Source organism: Triticum aestivum, chromosome 6B (assembly GCF_018294505.1).
Source record: "Triticum aestivum cultivar Chinese Spring chromosome 6B, IWGSC CS RefSeq v2.1, whole genome shotgun sequence".
NCBI classification, from domain to species: Eukaryota; Viridiplantae; Streptophyta; class Magnoliopsida; order Poales; family Poaceae; genus Triticum; species Triticum aestivum.
The window spans coordinates 56800586-56823387 of record NC_057810.1 but is presented as its reverse complement, the minus strand read 5'-3'; the positions used below and the strand labels follow the sequence as shown (position 1 = coordinate 56823387).

Sequence of the window (22802 nt, the reverse complement as noted above, 5' to 3'; positions counted from 1 at the left end):
TTACGTGGATGGATCGGCAACGACACCGGTTTTAGATATGAGGAGTGAGGTCCCCTCTCGGCGACAGCTCGACGGTTCATCACTCCTACGCTCGGCGGGCCGGCGGCGGCGTGGCTGTTCTTCACACCTCTTGGCGACGCCGGAAAATCTGGGCCGAGCTGTTTGGGCCCTCTCTCTCTTTCGGCCCACTCAGAGGCTTCCAGCAAAATCCAAGCGATGGGGGATTGCTAAGGTACTTTTTTTCAAAAAAAAAGAGACTTGACCGGGAAAGGAGCAAGCTCACACTCCATCATCGATGCAGCCTCGAGGGCCATCTCGTCAGAACAGCCTCTGGCGGACATCCAACACTTTGTGAAGTTGGTGTGCAACCCTGATGCCTAATGAGCACTAACAAAGCTACGAGCAACGAGAAACCCCTCCCTGTACAGGGCACCCAACCTGGACGACAACCTGACATGCATATCTAGGATCTTCACGGCCATCTTTGCGAAGATCCTTCAGGGTGGAGGCATCCGATCGCTTGGGCAGAAAGATCAACAGTGCCTGATTCAGTCCCTGAAACTTGCGTCCACAGAGTTTGCGCAGCTCGGCGAAGGCAGCCACGACGTCGGCCTTCATAGTCCCCCAGTCGCCCCTGGCTCCTCCTGTCAGCCCATTTTTCTCTGGACGATCCAAGCTTTACGATGGCATTGAAATCCTGCGCCTTAGGAGCTCCTTGTAGATTCCATTCTCCATATCCATTGCTTGCTGCACCATGACTTGGAATCTTCATCTTCAGTGTAAGACAGGTTAAACCTTTCTGCCCTTCTCTTCTCACGTTTAATCCTAAGTTGCTGTTTTCAGTGTTTCATGGCTGCAGGCTTCCACAGCAGAGCACGTATGTCGATGAGGTTGGCCCGTCATTGTCGACCGCACACGCAGAGCCTTGTTCGATGTTGGGTGTTTGAGTTCCACAAAGACTATCGACGGGGTTTAATCAAGGCGACTCGATGGCTTGACTTGAGAGGTTGAGATGCAGCCATCAGTAGCCAGCACATGTCCATTAACAAAATGACCAAGACGCCAAGACTACTAGTAGTTGGTCTTATCAACGACGGCCCAACTCATTCTGCTTATTCATATCAGTATACGGACGAAAAAGATAACATAACCTTGCCATTAGTCATTACTATATTTCAAAAAACAAATCGAAGGTAGTGCATATTAGCTTGGATCATATGGACAAGGGCATCTAGGGAGGGTTGTACCCGGAGCAGAGCAGACAAATACCGTGTCCCGTCCCTCGCGCCAAATGAAATGACTCCAAAAAGCCGCCGTTGATACATCAGTAATAATATTGTTGCTAGATCAGTTGGTGAAGCGACAGCTAAACATTTCATAGTGTAAGCACAACTTGTGCATTGGATATTAACAACTAACCTTGGGTTGGCATCATAACTACACAAACAAGGAATTTGAGTTTGCTTCGCGGGACTTGCTACCTGCATGTTGCATTTGGTCCTAGACAAATCATCTTGTCATCTTCATCGGAATTCAATACCCCTCCAGCATATCCAGGCTTTCCTGCTTCCATGATGCGTAGAAGCCTCCCAGTGGCCGAGGCCCTGGCCGAGTCATGCGCCCTCAAAACAAGCTCTGCTATGTGTTTTCCGAATAGCCCAGCATAGCACAACAATGCCAACTCTATTAAAATTAGGACTAAAAGGCAGTTTATCACGCACCCATGAAAAATACCGAGTGAAACAGGATGGTCTATCTAGTGTCCCGATTGTGACGCAGAGTGAAAAATAGCAGAACAAGTAAAAAAAAGGTAATTGTATTACGAAAGAGAGTAAGTATATATGAGATAGAGAGACCGGCCGCCCAAACAGAAGCCATTGTACCTCAAAACTAAATCATCGTCTTCAATGTTTCAACGCATTCTCCCGAAGAACACCGTGGGGGTCAGTAACTCAAGCAGCGCCTCAGATCAAGCGCAGTTGTCCGGTCACCTGCTGCTTCTCAACGGTCGTTGAGGTCGAGTCAAAAGTTTCCACAGAGTATTCCTGAGTACTCGTATTTCATAAGCAGCCGTGGCGCGAGATCTGAAGCAGAGTCTCCATTTTATTTTAATGTGGCGGCACTAAACCTCTTGCTGGCAGCCATTATTTTACTTCATCCCGTAATTTCTTTTTCTAGGGGAGGGCCCTGACCCTCTCTTTATATACCCCCTCCTGCTGCACATCGCTCTCCACACACCTCTACGCACACTACTGCTACCTGCTGATTGCTATCTCTCTCTCTCTCCGTGCACATCCCACTACGCCTTGGGTCACCTCAGCGCCTCCAGGCAGGGGGGTTTCACGGCGGTACGTGCATCTTTCTTCCATCTAATCCTCGTCTCGAATCATCAATCTACAATTAGCACGGTTACTCTGTTAGTGACTAATAATCAATGGATGTACGTATTTGCAAGTGATATTTCAGGCGGAGGATGGACACCGCCATCGGTGCCGCAAAGTGGGTGCTGGGCAAGGCGCTGGCCCCCGTCACGGATGGCTTGCTGGAGGCCTGGGCGGCTAGCGCCAATCTCGATCACAACATCGACGCCCTCAAGATGGAGCTGCTGTATGCGCATGGGATGCTCGAGAACGCGCAGGGCAGGGGCGTCCGTGGCGTCGCGCTCAAGGAGCTCCTGCGCAAGCTCGAGCAGCTGGCGTACGGGGCAGATGATGTGCTGGATGAGCTGGAGTACTTCCGCATCCACGACGCCCTTCATGGAACCTACCATGCCGCCGACGTGAATGCCGTGGGTTCCGTCCATGCCATCCGCATCAATGCTGAACACACGGCAAGGCATGTCACCAGCAAACTCTTGGGTGCTCCTAGCCATGGTGGTGACCAAGAAAGTGATCCTAGTGATCACCAAGAAAGTGATCCCGGTGAACACCAAGAAAATGATGGCAAGCAACGATGCCTCTCTGGCATACGCTTGTGTGGCAGGCGGGGCATCAGCTCCTCGTCACCGACGCCCGCCAACAAGGGGGGTGTCAAGAAGGTTGATGGCAGATGCATGCCCAAGGTCATCTCAAGTGCTCGCAACGCTGCCCACACATTCGGTAAACACTTTCCATGCTACTCTCCTATATCTGCCCACCATGATAATCCTCAAGCCCATGTGACTGTTCAAACCAAAAATGATGATCCTCAAGCTATCATGCCGGAGCTTGCAAACCATAGCGATTGCGAAGAATTGAAGTTTAATAGGGTCCAAATGTCTCAAATGATGATGGACATGGTAGTGCAGCTAAAGGAAGTATGTGCTAAGGTCTCCATAATTCTTAATCTAAATTTGTTGGGCTCCAACTGCACTCACACCAAAGAAATTGCTATAAACAGATCCAAAACCACATCAGAGATTGTAGAACCTGATTTTTACGGGAGGGATGACCAAAAGAAGAAAATTGTAGATGTCATTAATAGTCACGAGTACTCTTTCAGTCAACTTAACGTGCTTCCAATTTTTGGAATTGGGGGTATTGGAAAAACAACTTTTACGCAACACATATGCCAAGAAATGAGTAGCTATTTCCAGGCTTCAATTTGGGTATGTGTCTCTCTTGATTTCAGTGCAGATAGGTTGGCACAAGAGATAGTCAACAAAATCGCTAAAGTTGATGGTGAAAAGAAGAATGCTAGTGCCGAAGAACTTATCCAACAAAGATTAAAAGGTAAGAGGTTTTTACTCGTCTTGGATGATATGTGGACATATCGAGAGGATGAGTGGAAAAAACTAATAGCACCTTTGAAAAAGGTTGAGTCCAAGGGTAATTTCATTATAGTCACAACTCGAATACCAATGGTAGCAGAAATGGTTAAGACAACCAATTGTGAACTAGAACTGGAAAGACTAGATGATGCAGATACCATGCGTTTCTTTGAAGCATGTGTATTTGGTAATGAGCTAGAACCATGGGGAAAACATCCTGCTGCATTACATGAAACTGGTCATGAAGTAGTGCGCCATTTGAAAGGTTCCCCTCTTGCAACTAAAACTGTAGGTAGATTACTACGAAACCAACTTACTTTGGACCATTGGAAAAGAGTTCTAGAAAGCAAAGAATGGGAATTAGAAACCAGTGAGAGTGACATCATGCCAGCCCTCAAACTTAGCTATGATTTTCTCCCTTTCCATTTAAAACAGTTGTTTGTGTATTGTGCTTTATTTCCCGAAGATTACGAATTTGATACCAAGGAGTTAGTTCAATTGTGGATAGGACTAGGTATTTTGCATCCATTTGACCAGAATAGAAGAACTGAAGATGTTGGACTAGACCATTTGCATGAGTTGGTCAATTACGGATTTTTCAAAAAAAACAAAAAAGAAGATGGTCGTTATTTTTATGTTGTTCATGATCTATTGCATGAATTGGCCACAAAGGTATCGTCAGATGAGTGTGTTAGCATATGTAGTTCTAATGTCAGGTCCATACACATCTCCCCATCTGTACGTCACTTATCCATAATTGTAGATGATAAAGATGTTGATGATAGAATGACTTTCGGTGACTATAAAGATGATTTGAGTGCATTAGGGAAAAGATTAAAAGTTGAAAACCTACGTACTCTGATGGTGTTTGGGCGATACCATGGTAGCTTCACGAAGACCTTTGCTCATCTATTTAAAAAAGCTAAAGCCCTTCGTACTATTTTTCTATCTGGAGCATCATACTCTATAGAGGACATTCTGCATAATTTTTCAGAAACCATCCATCTTCGTTACCTAAGGATCGAGCCAAGCGATGATAGATGCAACATCGACTTACCGAGTATGTTGTTCAGATTTTATCATCTAGAGATAATAAATTTTGAAAAGTGGAACGACCCTGTTTCAATAAAACATATCACCAACCTGGTAAAGCTTCGTCATTTTATTGTGCCAGAAAATATGCCTCAAGTTCATTCTGACATATCTGAGGTGGGAAAACTTAAACTGCTTTCAGAATTAAGAAGATTTCAAGTTCGAAATGATTGTACTGGTTTCGAAATAAGTCAGCTCACGCAGTTAACAGAGTTGGGAGGGTCACTTGGCATCTATAATCTTGAAAAGGTGCCAAAAAAGGGGGGCCGGGATAAGGAAATAAGACCAATACATAGGAACCACTTGCGTGAACTAACATTAGAGTGGGATGTGGAACGATCTAACAGGGAACCAACAAGAGAAGAAAATGTTATTGAAAATCTTGTACCACATAGTGACCTTCGAGATCTGTGCATTACAGGACACGGAGGTACTAGTTGCCCAAGATGGCTAGGTGATAACCTCTTGGTCAAAAATTTGGAATCTCTTCACTTGGCTAATGTATCTTGGAAAACTTTTCCACCATTAGGAGAGTTCTGGTCGGTCCATGAGCCCCATGGTGAGTGCAAGGGTTGCATCGCAAGCCCAAGCTTTCAAAAAAATTGTCTCAAAAAACAAGGCTTTCAAAATTTGAAAAGGCTAGTGTTTGTTAAGATACCAAAACTGAAAAGGTGGGCTGGAAATCAAAATTGTGGCTTCTTCCTCCACCTGGAAGTGGTCATTATTGAAGACTGCCCTGAACTTATAGAGTTGCCGTTTTCATGTTCTACTTGCTCTCAGCCAGAGCAGGAAGGAGAGAACATGACTTGGTTCCCTAGACTAAGAAAGCTCAGGATTGTAGGATGCCCAAAGCTGAGGACAATGCCTGCTATCCCCTGGACTGATAGTCTATGCTCCATTGAGATAGAACAAACAGGCTCAATTGAGGAGCTCACTTACTCAGAACCAAAATTAAGTTTGGACATTTACGCAGCGGATGGTACAAGTAGCTTGTTTCCGAAAGAGTTGGCTTTCTGTAATTTGAGTGCACTAAAAATATTGAATCTACACAATTGCCCTCCTTTGCCGTTGGATAAAATCCAAATGCTAACATCTCTGCGGGAGCTCACTATAAGTGGTCGGTCGAGTATTGTCCTGTCTCCAGTCGGAGGCGAGGGCCATGTCCTGTGCCAGGTTCCAGTTGAAAACCTCACAATTTATGGAAGTGGTGCTAGCGGGAAAGAATTGACTCAACTGCTCTCTCATTTTCCGAAGCTCACCGGCCTGGCCATATATGATTGCGAAAAGATAACAGAACTTGGTGTGTCAGAGCGGCAGAGTGGAGCACAGCAGCAAGAGACAAAAGAAGAGGAGGAAATAGTGGCGACGGCAGAAGGAGGACTGCTGCTCTTGCCTACCCAACTACAGAAGCTGATAGTCGAAAATTGCCATGAGCTGAGAATAGTCCCCAATTTAGGGGGCGACAACAACGAAGCAGCAGGAGGTCTCCAGCGTCTACACTCCCTCCGCCAAGTGCGCGCAGGTTGCCCCAAGTTGCTTTTCTCCTATTCGGGCTCGAGCTCCTCGTCTTGTTTCCCTTTCCCGGCCTCCCTTGAAAAACTCTGCCTATCCAATCTTAAAGAATTCAACAATCTGGCCCTCACAAACCTATCCAACCTGGAAGAACTCGAGCTTTGGGGCATGGAGGACCTCACAAACCTAAGCGTCAGCCGTTCCTCAAAACTACATACCCTATCCATATATAACTCCCCAGGAGTTCTTCCTGTGTCCATCTGCAGCCTCATCTCCACCTCTCTCACCAAATTGAGCATTTATGGTTGCAAAGAGGTGGAGCCCATCCCAGGAGAGGCCCTCCTGGTTCTCACCTCCCTCCAAGAGCTCGCATTTGGTTACTGCCAGAAATTGCAGTTCCTCCCTGCAGGACTACATACACTTGCCAGCATCAACTACTTGTGTATCTTTGAATGCACATCCCTCCAGTCGCTGCCCAAGGACTGCCTCCCGAGTTGTCTGCAGAGATTACAGATCTCCAATTGTCCTGAGCTGGAATTGCTTCCCACTTTTTCGGACGGCCTCCGAACTTCTCTGCAAAAATTGGAGATCGCGAATTGTCCTGCCATAAAATCAGTGCCCAAGGACGCCCTCCCGAGTTCTCTGCAGGAATTACTGATCCGGGAGTGTCCTGAAATCAAATCGCTTCACAAGGATGGGCTTCCCAAATCCCTGCGAGCACTACATGTCCGTGATTCCGAAAGCGAGGAGCTTAAAAGGCAGTGCCGCAGCTTGATAGGGACAATTCCAGTAATCATGGCCTGAAGAATCCTTCCAAGGTAACAAACACGTCCTTACCCTCTTCTCATTCTTATAGTTCCTACTCACCAGTTCCCCTTGCTTTTGCTAACCTCGTTAGCTTCGACATCATTCAGATTTTTTTCTGCTTGGCTCTTAGGAATTACTCTCGTTTCTTCTGAACTGAATAACCCACTTATTTTAATCTTCTGTGCAGGGCTCTCTTTTTGTCTTTTTGATTGGTTCATCATCAGCCTCGTACAATTCTCTCTGGATACAAAGTGTAGTTCGTTCTCTGGCTCTCATCAGTTTTTCCCAGTGCAAGCACAAGACTTCAGTCTGTATCATCCATGATGTACGTAATCATCCCGTAAGTCCAATATTCTTTAACTGTATCTTGTTCCTAACTAACGTTACTTTTTCCTGATCCCACACACGTCAAACCGTTTTATTTGCTTCGTTTTACCCCATTACTACATAGTCTTAACAGCTTTCTGTTTCCATCTACTATGCAGGATTTTGTCATCTTTCGCGGTGTAGCAAGCTTAAGGGACAATTCCAGTAAATCAAACACTGGTGGCCGGAGATATGTGTGCAAGGGCTGCGGCGGCTTGACAAATTTTGCGAAGAAAGCTGTTATAGGGAGGGGGAGGAATATAGTTTTTGCCCCCTAGAAATTCATATCCCCACCGCCCACACCCACAGACAATCAACCTTGTGTAGCTCCTCCACTGAAGTCAAATCTGGCCAATCCAAAGGTAAACAAGACATTCCTAGTACCCACACATGAATTCCACGCAACGAGTTTTCTTAATAACTGGCTTGTTTTAATACTCTGTGCAGAGCTCTATCTAGGAGTTGCACAGTTTTGAGCCCTTCAAGGAATCACTCTGTCCATCCATGCACACTTCTCACTTGTAGTATTCAGTCCAACACTTGTAGGATTCCTATAAAGTGTTATGATCTGGTAAGTGTATACAAGTAAAATGAAACTTTAAACAATAGGAACATTTTATATTTGTCAGAAGCAAAGAATTTCTTAACCAAGCTAGGGGAAAGCCTGTGAATTCTCTTAATCCAAGGCAGTGTACCCTAGGACTTTAGAAGATCTACATTTGTTGAGCTCTATTATTTATCTTCATGCTAATGTCTGACTTTCTTTTGAACCAGATGTAGGAGCTCTACAAGTTTCACTACAAGGAAATGGATCATAATTACTACAGCAACATAAAGTCCCATAAATTCATCATGTGACATTTTGAAGTTCTGCTGAATCTCATAAAAAATTCTGAAGTTTTCTCAGTATAGGAAAGGTTCTGTGAACCACCAGCAGTAAGTACCTGCTTCTGCAAAAAAAAATGTCCGTTGCTGTCCATGTAATACTTGTGCAATTTTGATCAGCCAACACTAAATTAGGATGTCACTTGTCCAGATGATTTACATGCTGCAAAGCTGTTTACGATGCAAACTGTCCTCACTAATGGGTGATGCATTGTAAGTGCCTTACTTTGGCTGATCTGTTCCATATTTCAATTAGAAATGTACAATCAGATGCTAATGTTATGATGTTACCCTGGTCTTTTCAGATCAATCTCGGTAAAAGGTTGGTCCTGTGGGTTAAGGCAGACCTGGTTCTCCTGGTAAGTAAGTTGTCATGACATAGTTGAGTTCAGTCCAGCTGAAGAGATGCTATCCTGGAGGATCTCAATCTGCATCTTCCATTCTGTCCATAATCTGGTTAGTACATGCATAATCATACTGTACTTCGATAGTTTTATGCATTGTTCATCGACACCCTGATGTTTCCTTGGTTTTATCTATCCCCAGTTAATCTTTTCTGATCCGACACACGAAAAACCATTCTTGAGGTTTATTTTTGCCTCATTGCTGCTTAAACTGAACAGTTCTCTGTTTCCATTCATTGTGCAGGGCTCTCTATCTTGGAGTTGTACATTTTTCTACCCTTTTAAGACTCATGCCATCCATGCATGATGCATAGTTCTCACAAGATGGTCTTGTGTTATTTTCTTCAGGCATATAAATCTGGTAAATACATTTGGTCTTCAAGTTTAAACTCTTAGTACTCAGTTTGTTCCCAACCATTTGATCTTTCAGTAAGAAATCCAATTAGCCTCTTGAGATATCAGATATTCAGATATAAACACTGAAACGAATTTATTCAGTTTTCCTTTTTTTTCTCAGAAACAACCTTTCCTAAACCATTAATTGAAGATTTGTTCTCGACACTACTTATCTTCTCAAAATGTTGACAAATCAGTTAATCGCATTTCAGTGTTTCTTCATTTTTTTTTGTTCCTGGAAGAAATTTGTGGTGTGCTCACAATTCTATCTTGTGTGCAGGTGTTCTTATATTCGCTCTGCAATGCTTCAAATTACTTTCGTTAAAATCTTCGTGGTAACTCATGAAGACATGGTTTTCAAGTTCGCTACACTTCCACAACCTTTTCATACAGTTTACATCTTCAGGTTTGCATTTCATCGTGACAAGATGCCCTCCAAGCCGATCATCCTTTTATCTTATGTTGCTAGCCTCATCGGTACTTGGCATTGCATTTCCTACATTGGGATCTAGCATACTCCGCCAGTACATCCCAACCATTGTGGAGTTTCTCACTAAAAAAAGAGTGAGATGTGAGAGGTAAGAAACCAAGGTTGATAGAACAGTTGAATCAACCGTGAGAGGGAAAAAAAGGCTAAAAGGTAAAATGACCAAAAAAAGGAAAAAAAAAAGAGAGAAACTCCCGTTAAGCCACTTCAGTTTTCCAAAGAGTCCACCATATCTACCTATCATAGCACCTCCTCATTTGCTATTCCAAGTAGTGGATCCTTTTGCCATGCACATTTGAATTTTGCTTTGTACATCTTTAAAGGAGGCATAATAGTCATCATGTTTAGCGCTTTCTAAATTCACCAACCATTTTATGCCTCGCTTTTATTTTCATATATATAAGAGCTTCCGTCGGCACCTATCAATCTTTTGTAGGGCAGAAAAAGAAAGAAAAATGGAAAAGAAAGAAAGAAAAAAAGAAAAAAGAAAAAGAAAGAAAGAAAGAAAGAAAAGATAAAAGAAAGAAGTAGAATAAGATAGGTGCCATATTTTCTCTCTATCAAGCTCTTAGTGTTCATTTATTTCTTAGGCTTATACTTTATCACTTTTCTTACCACCCATTTATTCATCATGTAGAGCTTAGAACCATTATTCATCTTGTAGAGTTTAGCACTCATAGCTAATTCTGTTTCATCTTAGTGGGATGGTTTATTTGCATATGCTTACTAGGACTTCACATCACTTCATATCAATTGTGCATACCTTGGCAAATCCCTACTTCCCATGCAACATCGAAACCGAGGACATCACACATGCCTTGGGATCACTCTGCGTAACATGGGCCTATCTTTTCCTTGTCGAGTCACTCCCATCCTTTCACATCATTTTCTAATGATCGGAAACACGAGGCTTCTTGGTTCATGATGAATGCTTACTTGATTATGTGATCTGTGCTTCCCAATACATGAATTGTACTACTGAAAGACTTTCTATCATGAAGCATCCTTTTTAGTATATGGTACTAAGCTACAGTGTTGAAGGGACACTCAAGAGTCAACTTCCTCAAGGTTAATCAAATGCTTATCAAAGTTTATCTTGGTTTATACTGCTCCATCTCTTATTTAAGTTTTCCCTAATGATATGCAGAAGCTAGTGTAGGCATATGGCCTGACTAAATTACTGACTAGGTGTTTGTGCAAATGCAGATCCACGATGCTGATCACTTGATCATTTCCCCCTGCCACACGAGCCCCCTGCCAAACGAGCTGTGAGGAGGGCAAGATGTCATGGGCGGTGATGCAGCTGGACGTCGGAAACCTACCCCGCCTCCCTCATCTGAAAGCGCTGGTGTTGCATCATATCTGACATCCACCTTTTCTGCCGCTTCTGTGCGCACCACCACCACAGCCCTCCCTTCGTCAGTTCCTTCGTCAGCAACCTGTGAGGCTTCTCCTACACACCTACCATGGAGGCCCCAGATCGTGTCCCCGCCAGGCACGGCTTATGGATCCACGACATTAATCACTTGGTTGGTACCGGTGGACAACCAAAAGGTTCCCTGGAATTGCCGAGGAGATTCAATCAGTCAAGCGCTTTCAGCAGAACCACTGAAGTTTTATGCTATGGTGTGACAGCGCCCCCTGAATCCCTCGCTCGTAGCCTGAGTTGCTATTTCGTGGAGTGTGTGAGGCTTGAAGGTTTCCTTGTGTTCATGTAATTACTATGATCTGGAAAATAAATTCCTTGCAGTGTCTGGTTTAGGTTAGTTTATGTCACAAGCGCTCTGCTTCTGTAGCGAAGATTGGCAAATTATTTGTACAACAATTTAACTAAATTCCATTGTTGCCTGACTATTGACATTTGCAAAGACTGTATAATTATAGTGCCAGTGCACAGTTGCAGTGCAAGAACTAGATAAATAACAGTTGAAATTTGGAGTTTGAAAAATAAATTTCAGATCTACACATTGTGCACGGTCTAGTTTCTTCAGTTTGGCCATACGAGACTTTATATTGAACACATTAGCAAAGCTATAAGACTAGATTTATCGTTAAAACAGCTTTCATCATGAATTATAATTTTTATTTTTAGTAACATAGTATGATTGAAGGAGTGCTCAATGTATTGCTTCTTACGTCACCCACTGTAAAAAGGATGCCATATATTGTGTACCGAAGGAGGTATTAGTTAATAAGATCCCTTGCTTGAGGATTCTACACAATGAGTTTGATTAAATTCAATTTGTTTGTGATTAATAAGATCATGCATTTCTAAAAAAAGAAGTTCTTATGAGCTACAAACCAGATGTTTCTGCTTTTCTACTACATGAGTCCATCATATGTCCACGATAATAAAGAATATCGTAAATGATTTGGTGAGGTAGATGGCTCAGCATTTGTCTCTATGGGAGGTATTTGAGCCATTTGTCTCTACTGTGAGAAGATGGCGAAAATAATTGAGAACGTGCTAACAGTAGAAGTTGAAAGTGTGCTACTACACTACAAATTACCTACTGATAATCTCTGTTTCCATTACTGTTTTCACCCAACAATGCTTAGATGATTCAACTTTGGTGTTTTTGCTAGATTTTCCTAATAGCGAAGCTATTTTTTACTGTTTGAATCATAAAAAGTTGTGAGGTTGCATAACTTGAAGCAAAATAGATAGTAGCTTACAGTTCTTAGTAGCAGCAGCTGCTGCACGACACAGATAACTTGAGTTCATATCATTGACTGACTGATAGATTTTCTGGCATGGAAGCACAGACCAAAATAAAATAATGACACGGGAATCGAACAAGCCAGCAAGATTTGCTGTTTTGCACCACCACACCCCAACTCATCAGAAAGACGGCAAGATATTCCCAAGGCTCCAATCTCTAGAAACTGCAGGTGAGCAAATAATGTAGCATTCAGATTACCATCATACTCTCCAAGTTGCCAGTCATTCTTGTGCTTATGAAGGGAAGCAGTACTCACCCATATTTATCATGTGAATCATCAACGGTGATGGAATTGTTATTACTAGAGCTAGTCTCAGATACGTTGAGGCCACTCATTTCTTGAATTAATTCTGAGATTAAAATAAAGCAACCAGTAAACAGTTAAATTCAGCAAGGAATTAGGGAAACAAAGGAAGCACCGAATGAGCCTATTTTCATACCTTCCTCTAGTATGGTCAACCGTTCTGTATCCTCTTCATCACTTAAGTGTTTCACTCATCATTTCCGAACTTCTTCTCCTTTGATCTCACCAAACCTCTCATAAGTAGCAAACCTTGTGTAATCTGATAACTTGTACCTTGGATCGAGAGCAACAGACACAAAGATCAGAGTGTTGAAGCTCTCACAAGCACCCCAATACTTGTCGTACTCAGCAATCATCCTTTCAGCCATTTCCTTCCGCAAAGCATCGGTACTCTCACACCACTCTCTCAACAAGATGTAAACATAAGCAATTTCATGGGGGAAAAATGTGAGATGTGCAACAATTATAGGCTAAAACACGAATAGTGAGGTTATAAAAATACTCAAGAAACTCTGAGATCTTCCTTGCATACTCCCAATCTACAGGTTCAGGAACTCCTGGCGCTTTCTCACTATTTAACTCAATTGCAAATTAAGGGTCATCATCGCCATACCTATCGAACACCTTCTCATATGTGGCTGCAGTTTTCAACATTAGGCATGTGGAGTTCCATTTTGTGCATATATCAAGTGGTAAGAATGCTTTGCTCTCCACCTTTTCCAAGTCAGCACACCTTTTAAATCGAGTAATTCTTGATGGAGAATTTTTGATAAAACGGACAGCAGCACGGACTCGTTGCACTGAGATGGACAACTCTCTTAGGCAATCTGAAACTAACAAGTTTATGACATGGGCTGCACATCTCATGTGAATATATTGTCCTTTTGCTGTGATAGTTTTAGCATCGATCATGGCCCTCCTCATGTGACTTACAGTGCCATCATCTGCTGATGCATTATCAACAGTTATTGAGAACGTTTTATCTAAACCCCAATCCACCAAACACCTCTCGATGTCCTTCCCAATGTCTTACCCCTTATGACCAGTCACCAAGAAGAACCCAATAAATCTGCTTATGTAGCTTCCAGCCAGTGTCAAGGGAATGAGCCGTAACACACATATAGCTCTGCTACTGCATAGATGTCCAGGCGTTGGTTGTTAGGCTGACCCTATCAGAAGATCCTATGAAAAACTTTTTCAGTTTCTCTTTCTCACGATAGTAAATGCGGACAGAATCTCTGATAGTGGCTCTCCTAGATGGCGCAGTAAAGCGAGGACATGCCTCTGACATTAACTTTCTAAATCCTGGTTTCTCGGAAAATGCAAATGGGAGCCCATCCATAATTATCACTCAGCAAAAGCATCTCTAATCTTCTCAGGATCAAACCTCCCAGCAACGAGGGCACAATTACTGCTGTCCTCCTCATCTGTTGTAGCTTGAAAAAGAGTTGGCTGCTTGGTGTCATTGATCTTATTGGGGTTGCTCCGGCAGATGGTCAAATGCTTCAGCAAGGATGATGTACCATATCTTTTTATTCGCATAAAAGCTCCTGTTTGCAATAGTTGCACTTGCCCTGCTTCTGAACACCTCCCTCGAATAAGATCTTGGTAAAAGATTCTGAAACATCTTATCTTGACTCCCTTTCCTTGCTTTTCTTGGCCTCCTTTGGTGCTTTGTCCTTCTGGGCAGGACCGAAACAAACGTAGAGCTGTACACTATACTTGGAAGACCAAATGTATGTGTTCAGTTACAGCGAGCCAATGTCTGGACAGACATGGAAAAGTTTAATTCCAGTAACCTACCTACTTGATTTGACAATGCTTAGAACTAGAAGCTGCTTCATGGCTATCTGAACTTGAGCTCAGTGCGCAGCATAGTCAAATGATATGTGTAAATTGACGATTTCCAATTGTATTTATTAGCAAGAATCATCTAATCGGGGGAAGTTAAGTGATGGGAGAGCTATCTGAACCATCCAATCTGGTGGAATTTCAGTTTGCTACAAAAAACAGAAACTACTGATCAGGGGACTCACTCTGCACGAGTCTAGGCTCGTTGCCATGGTGGTGTGGTGGTGTCCTCCTCTCCGGCGACCAGCATCACGGGGCAGAGCGGCGCAGCACGGTGGCGTCACGGGGCGGGGCGGCGCAGCGCGGTGCGGGGTTTCCCCCTCTCCGTGGTCGCGGCGCAGGCCGGCGCAGCGGGGTGGCGCCCTCCTCCGTCTTCCCCGGCGTCACGGAGCAGGCCGGCGAATCGGGGTCGCCGGAAAAACCGAAGAAGGAGGAGGGCGGGGGCGGGCGTGCGGGAGCGGCAGCCGCCGCGCCGCCACTGCCGATTGAGGGTTTCTGTCGCGTGGGAGCACAGCGCCGGCAGGGGCGAGGGGAAACGGCAAGGCTTAGGGCATCTCCAGCCGCACCCCCAACAGGCCCCCCAGGCCACTTTTTCGACGCCGGCGCCGAAAAAACGGCCCAGTCACGCCCCCAGGACGCCGAAAATCGCCGGTTCGGACCTTTTTTCCGCCCGGGGTCACAGGCCGAACCCGGCGCGCTGGGGAGCCGTTAGGGGGCTCCGGCGCTAGGGAAAAGCACGCCTGGCCCACACCGACAAGGGAAAAGTCAAGGTTTTCTTCCCCCGACTCGCGTCGCACCCCCGCGCCCTCGGCCACCACTAGCTATATACCGGCGACGGCCGCCGGCCTATTCCGCTAGATAGCCATTCCCCGCCAGAAAATAGCAGCGCTTCGCCGCGGCAGCCCCTCCCGCAGCAGCTGGGCGTTTCCGGCCGCCGTTTCCGGCCGCGGAGGCGCGGTTTAACGGCGGGTACACGCCCATCGAGCGCAAGGTGTTCGGCGTTTTGACTGTGTCGGTGATGGACTCGGATGAGGAGGAAGAGCTCACCACGCTGCTGGAGGAGGAAGCCGCGGCCGACGTCCAGGAAGAAGAGCATCTGATGGTGCTCGCCGCCCTCGCCCAGATGCTGGCGAGCAATGAAAAGCCGCGTCGAGGTGGCTCGGCGCCGGGGCGGGTGAAAGCAAAGAACCGGCATCGTCTGCACGGCTACTGCATGCTCTACTCCGACTACTTCGCTGATGCTCCATTTCATGGCGAGAGAACATTTCGGCGCCGTTATCGGATGAGCCGAAAGCTCTTCCTCAGGATTGTGAATTCCATCCGGGAGTTCGACAACTACTTCAAGTGCAAGATGGATTGCACTGGCGCTCTTGGATTCACCTCCATCTAGAAGTGCACGACAGCGATGAGGATGCTTGCATATGGAGCTCCCAGTGATTCACTCGACGACTATGGGCGCATGGCCGAGTCCACCAGCATAGAGTGTTTCTACAAGTTCCGTCGGGCAGTGGTGGCAGTGTTTGGGCCACAATACTTGAGAACACCCAATGCGGAAGACACTGCTCGGATCCTAGCCCAGAATGCAGCAAGAGGATTTTCTGGGATGCTTGGAAGCATCGACTGCATGCATTGGAAATGGAAGAACTGTCCATTTGGTTGGCAGGGGATGTACAAAGGCGCCAAAGGCGGTTGCAGTGTGGTGCTTGAGGCGGTAGCCACACAGGACCTCTGGATTTGGCACTCATTCTTTGGTATGCCAGGAACTCACAATGACATCAACGTGCTGCAGTGCTCTCCTGTTTTTGCCAAGCTCGTTGAGGGCCATTCTCCTCCGGTGAACTTCGAGATCAATGGGCACCAATACAACAAGGGGTACTATCTACCTGACGGCATCTATCCGAGATGGTCGACATTTGTGAAGACGATCTCAAACCCTGTGGCAGGAGGCAAGAACGCCTGGTTTGCGAAGGTTCAGGAGGCTTGCAGGAAGGATGTCGAGCGGGCATTTGGTGTGCTCCAATCTCGATTCGCTGTTGTTCGGTACCTCGCTCAGACCTGGTCGAAAGATCAAATATGGGAGATCATGACCTGCCGTGTCATCTTGCACAACATGATCATCGAGAGCGAGCAAGAAGACCCAGTGTTTGACACTGAACCATACTACAGGCATGGTCCTCTAGCCGAAGTTGATCACCAGCTACCGACAACTTGGACTGCCTATCTCAGTATGCGTCAGGAGATCCGAGACCCACAGGTGCATCATCAACTGCAGAAAGATCTGATTGAGCACCTATGGAGGCTCAAGGGGGACGCCGCGTGATGAAATACGAGTTTTTATTTGTTGAACTATATAATTTGTATTGAACTATTTGTTGTTGTAGTATTTTGTTGAAGTATTTGATTTTTCTGTGATGAAATATGTGTGTGTTGATAATTGAACGCCGAAACCACGCCGAATATGGGTCTATTCTCGCCCATATGGGTCGTTTATTCGTCGAAATTGGGCTGCAAAGTGGGCCAATTTCGGCGCCTGGGAGCGAGCTAGGGGCGACGATTGGGCGCAAAACCGCCCCCAGCGCCGAGTGTATCGCCGGCTGGCCCCCAGGCGGCGCTTTTAGACGCCCCCTGGGGGGCCAACGGCTGGAGATGTCGAGCATCTCCAGCAGTTGGCCTACCAGGAGGCGCTAAAAATCGCCCCTGCGGGCGCACCGCCGCTGAACTGCGCGATGGGGACGTGATGCCACCAGTCACGCCGTTCATGTTTTTAGAAAATTTAAATTATGGTACAAACATGGCGTAAATTTAAATCAAACTTCGGCGAGTTCGTTCATATTTAAAAATATTTTATAAAAAGGAAAAAAAACTACTAGGCTGCGGGCGCTGATTCTCCACGCCCCGGGCACCCGCATGTCCGACGGGACCCGGTACTCGGCCTCGAAGAGGAGCCGAGCTTCGTCCTCGTGAAGGTGGCAGCGGCCGAAGCCGTTCGCCGCCGCGCCGTCGCCTGGGAAGCGCTCGGCCATGCTTTGAACTGGAGACGGCGAGAGGAGAAATGGCGCGTCAGCGGTGGAGGCTCTGTGCGTGCCTCCGGCGCGCTGGGGTCGGCTTATATAGGCGGAGACGCTGCGTACGTGTGGCCGCCTGCGTGTACGCGTGACGGGCAAGGGGACGCGCGCCGTCCGATCTTCACTGCGCCGCCCGCGCGGCAGCTTTGGCATTGATTGTCGCGGGAAACGAGATGATGAGGACGACGAAGCGGTGAGAAGTAAGAGCTCTGAATCTCTGATGAACTTATTCTCCCAATAAAGAACACCAGTTTCAACTACAGCACGTGGAAAGAAATATGAAAAATCAAATGGCAATTGTGGGAATCGAACTCGCTACCTCACGCTGGATAGTAGTGAGGCTAACCACCCAAGCTAACAACAGCAGATGACTAAGAAGCAGCACTAACAATAATTATTCAAAAAATCGAACAAATGTTTGAAAGCCATGGACAAATTTAAAAAATGTAATAATAGCGTGAGTTTTTTTAAAATATGTACACAAACTAAAAGCTGTAAAGAGTTTTTCAAAAAATGTGAACATTTTTGGAAATTATGGAAAAAAAATTAGAATTCTAAACTATTGTTTTTGAAATGCGAACAATTTTAATTAAAAAATTAAACTGCACACTGAAAAAATTTCTTAGTATACGGTTAACAATATTTAAATTAACACTGAACATTTCTAAAATATACAACGAATTTTTTCAAATGCATGTTGAGCCAAATTTCCATACAAGATGAAAAAAACTTATACACAGTGAGCATTTTTGTTCAATACGTGGTTTTTTTAAACATGAACAACTTTTGGAAAGATGAACAAAAATTCTAATTTCGAACTTTTTTTTGAATTTGGAATTTCCAAACATGGAGAAAATTTCAAAAATGTGATTTTTCTAAATGATGAACAAAATTTTAATATCAAACATTTTTTCAAAATCTAAACAATTTTGAAATTCTGAACATTTCTTGAAAATTTTGAATTTATGAAAAAACAATTTATATTTTTTCCTTGCCCGTTTTCGGGGTCATATAATGTGTATCCTCCGGTGCAACGCACGGGCATGTTTGCTAGTCAATATAAAAGAAAAGAGGGCTCAACGCAAGCAAAATAGTATACCGTTCCTAAATATAAGTCATTTTAGTCATTTCGGGGTCATATACAGATGTATATGGACGTCTTTTAAAATGTGCATTCACTCATTTTAGTCATTTTTAAATAAAAAGTATATATGATGACCGCTCACGCGTCGTGCTCACGCAACACACAGGGCGACGCACCGGACGAGAGATGGCGCGTATCCTACGCCGCCGATCTGCAGCACCGCTCGCTCACGTTCCATGACGGCGAGCTGATTCTCCGGCGTGATGCTCTCCGTCTTGTTCTGATTGATGACCGCGGAGTCACGGTGGATGCGCGATTTCTCTGTGCAGGGGAATTCATAAACATTGGCGACATTATCTCGCTGCCATGTCATTTTGCGAGGATTCGGGAGTGATCTCCGGCGGCGAGCGCGTTCCCAGCGGGCGCGACGCATGGCACAACTCGTGGTGCGGTGCACGGGAGACATACGGAGATCCAGGCGGGCGTGGACCGGGTCGAGGTGGCCCCGTGCCTCACCAACCGCCCGCTAATGGCGGCTGGACGCGTGGGAGCCTCTCCATGGCCACCTGACCGCCATGCGGGGCCCAGCACCAAGCCGCGCGTGGAGCCTTCTAGAGCGGAGGAAGCGAGGGGAGCCGCTTCATTTTCCCCACCTACCTCCACTACGCGAGACGCACATCTCGCTCCTCTCTTCAAGCATCTATGGGAGCGTCCTAGGGTTTGCTTCCCCAATCCCCCACTCCCTGATTCCTTTGGCTGGTAGCGGGGCAAGGCCGGCGGTGATGACCGCTCCTTCGCCCAAGTGACTGCGGCGGAGCGGGCGGGGGGTGCGTCGCGCGCTGCGATGGGAGATTGTGGCGGGGGGGGGGAGATCTGGAGGTTGGCGCGACAACACTGCGCGGGGAGGGTTCGGCGGTGGACGAAAGGCTCCTCTGCCAAACCAGTCTCGACACATGGTATGGCAACGGCCAGATCCGCCGCCGGCGACGTCGGGAGATTCGAGATCTGGTGGTGGTGAAGTTGGGGACAGATGGGAAGCTGCTGCGCGTGCCATGAGCGGCGCGAACAAGAGAAGATGGCGGGCACCAAGGAGCCGCCTCCGCCTCCAGCACCTAGGCAAACGGCGACCAAGAGTAACGCCGAGATCTGCATCAACTGCTTCCTTCCAGGTCATTTCGCTCCTCGCTGCCCTACTATCCGCTGCGAAAAATGCAACAAATTAGGTCATATGGCTCAGCTTGCCAAGTTCTGAGACCTTGGGAATGCATTCCATTCATGTGTGGGTTTCAGTCGCCTGGTCAGGGATTCTTCTATATTCCTGATATGTGTGCTGCTAAGCATAGTGTTGAGAAAACTAATAATGTGGTGATTACTATAGTTGAGGGTGATGCTACTGTGAAAGATATTGAGCAGGAATTCAATGCTATATTTGCCAAAAAAACCTGGGAAAAAGAAATGGCGTTGTACGGCCCGCTCTATTGGCCCTGCTCAATATGTGATGCGATTCCCTAATGCTAGTGAAGTAGAGAGGGCATGTTGTTATGGGAAACGCTTGCCTCTGAAGGAGGGGAATATTGTTGTCTGTATTACTCCTTGGACTGCTTCTATTGGAGCTAAAGGTATTATGGAAAAAGCATGGGTTAGGGTGCGCAACATTCCCATAGAGAAAAGATGCACTGAACATATAGCTTATGCTGGAGCTCTAGTGGGGATTACTTTAGAAGTTGATGAATCGACTGTTTATAAACCTGAATATGCTAGAATCCTTCTCGGTTGTAGAGATGTTGAGAAAATTCCCCCTTCAGCTGAAGGAATGCTGGGAGAACAGTATTATGATCTCTCCTATGAAGTTGAAAAGGTTGTGGCTATGGGCGCTGAGAAAAGTCAAACTTATACTGCTATGGATAGCAGTGCATCTCCTTCCTTCCCCAAGAAAGCGAGGATGGACTCATATCCTGCTTCTTCCATGGGGCAGGGGGAGACGAGTACATCTATGGCTGGCAATTTCTCTTCTCAGAATTATGATAAGGGTATGCAGAGGCTTCCTGCAGTTGCTGAGAGTGAAGAAGAAGAAGAAAGTGATGAAGGTAACAACACAGAGCTGCTGATTGAGACTATGGCCAGAGAACATGCGGCTGAAAAAATGTCTTATTGTGGCTCTCAATCTGGTAAAATATCGTGTGAGAATGTCTCTGAGGATCTGGATGTGGAAGAGATGACTGAATCTCCCAGTAGTGAGATCAGTGTACATAAAGGTGCTTGGGGGATGATTACTCCGGTTCCACCCTCACCTTTGTTTGTATGCCACGATGTGAATACTTATGGGAATGCTTTTCCTCCCTTGTCAGACTATGTGGTTTGGCCTTCCCTGCCTCATATTGTGCCTCTCGAGGAGGGATCCATGGAAGGAGGGGAAAACTGTAGTGTCTATACAGTTGAATCTCCCTCTGGATCACCAATTCATGACAGCATGAGTCAAGAAGAGGAAGTCTCACGCAGACAGAAGCAGAAGCTGGAGAAGGTGGGAGATGTGGCTACCAACAGAATGAGGAAGCGTAATTTGGAAGGTACGAGTATGCCCAGTTCAAAAAATCAATTCTCTGCTTTTATCTGACTCTGCCATTATATTGCATGCATCTTTGATGGGAGTGCAAATCCCTGATGATGACTTTGCAACTGTTGATATTTTGCGTGAATTAGAACTTTCTAGAAATCTGTTGCAGGACAAAAATATTGATACTAATTCACAAAAAATAATCGTCAATGATGGGTTGGGTAATGATGTGCCCCTCTCTTTAACATGGGATGATGATAGTGAAGATATTGAGGAACCGTTTATCCTGGTTCAATCTAAAAACAAAAAAAGAAGTATCATCGCAGGACATCGGTGGTGGTCTTATCTCCTAATAAGTCCAATAGACCTATGACTAGAAGTCAACAGAAAAATGGGGTGGGTAAGGCTGCTATGGAACCTGGCAGACCTACCAGAGTGAGAGATAAACCCGAACGATATAAACGAAGGTTTTTTTTTGGAATTGTAGGGGAGTGGGTAAAAAGGGCATGTCTACCTGCCTCATTGACATGATAAATGCCAATGAATTAGATTTTATTGGGCTTCAAGAGACTATGAAGAAGTCGTATACTCCTGCGTTTTTTAGGCAAATTGACCCAAACCATAAATTTCATTGGGAATGGACTCCTTCTAGGGGGAAATATGGTGGCCTTCTTTGTGGGCTTAATAAGGATAAATTTTATATTCTTATGACCAAGTGTGGAAAATACATCCTGCAGTTGAATTTGTTCGATAAGAACAAAAACTGTAGCTGGGCCTTGATGACTGTGTATGGTGCTACACATGATGAACAGAAGCCTGAGTTCATTGCTGAACTGTCATCCATGTGCCACGACACTAATATTCCCTATCTAGTTGGGGGAGATTTTAATATCATTCGACATAGTGGGGAGAAAAACAAAAAAACATCCATGTCCCACTTCTCGGAGGTGTTTAACTCTGTTATACACTTGCTTGGGTTGAGAGAGATTTATATGACTGGTGGTTGTTATACCTGGTCCAATAAACAAGAAATCCCGACTTTGGAAAAGCTGGATAGGGTTCTCATGTCTCCTGATTGGGAGGATTTATACCCTCTCGCTTCTGTTCATAAACTGGTCAAAGATATATCAGATCACAATCCTTTGTTGGTGGATGGTGGGAGTGCTTCCTCTAGAACACCAGGTAACAGGTGTTTTAAGTTTGATAATGCCTGGCTCAGTAATCCAGACTTCCTCCCTCTGGTTGCTGAGATTTGGTCTAGGCCACTCTACACTTCAAACCACATTCACTCCTTGAATATTAAGCTTAAGAGAATTAAGAAATTTTTTAAGGGTTGGGGGTCCAACTTGTTTGGTCATAATAAGATCAGGAAGAATATCATCAAGCTCGAATTGCAGGAGCTTGAAAAACTGGAGGAGGCTGATGGTTTATGCGAGGAAGCTTATACTAGGAAGTTGGATATTATAGTAGAGCTTAATAAGATGTATGTTGAAGAAGAACTTCACTGGCATCAATTCTCTAATG

General features: G+C 45.4%; 1 protein-coding gene across 1 annotated transcript; it reads left to right on the top strand.

The window, feature by feature from the left end:
• Window positions 1–2250: 2250 nt before the first annotated feature.
• On the top strand, window positions 2251–10242 carry LOC123135745 (disease resistance protein RGA2). The gene is made up of 10 exons (XM_044554939.1): window positions 2251–2348; window positions 2467–7170; window positions 7347–7499; window positions 7645–7887; window positions 7973–8096; window positions 8300–8461; window positions 8562–8623; window positions 8716–8866; window positions 9059–9175; window positions 9491–10242. The coding sequence occupies exon 2, from the start codon at window positions 2474–2476 to the stop codon at window positions 7154–7156; it is 4683 nt and encodes a 1560-aa protein (XP_044410874.1). The 5' UTR covers window positions 2251–2348; window positions 2467–2473; the 3' UTR covers window positions 7157–7170; window positions 7347–7499; window positions 7645–7887; window positions 7973–8096; window positions 8300–8461; window positions 8562–8623; window positions 8716–8866; window positions 9059–9175; window positions 9491–10242.
• Window positions 10243–22802: the final 12560 nt, after the last annotated feature.

Coding starts and splice junctions, on each gene's coding strand:
- LOC123135745 (XM_044554939.1), top strand. CDS start 2,474: ATGGACACCGCCATCGGTGCCGCAAAGTGGGTGCTGGGCAAGGCGCTG.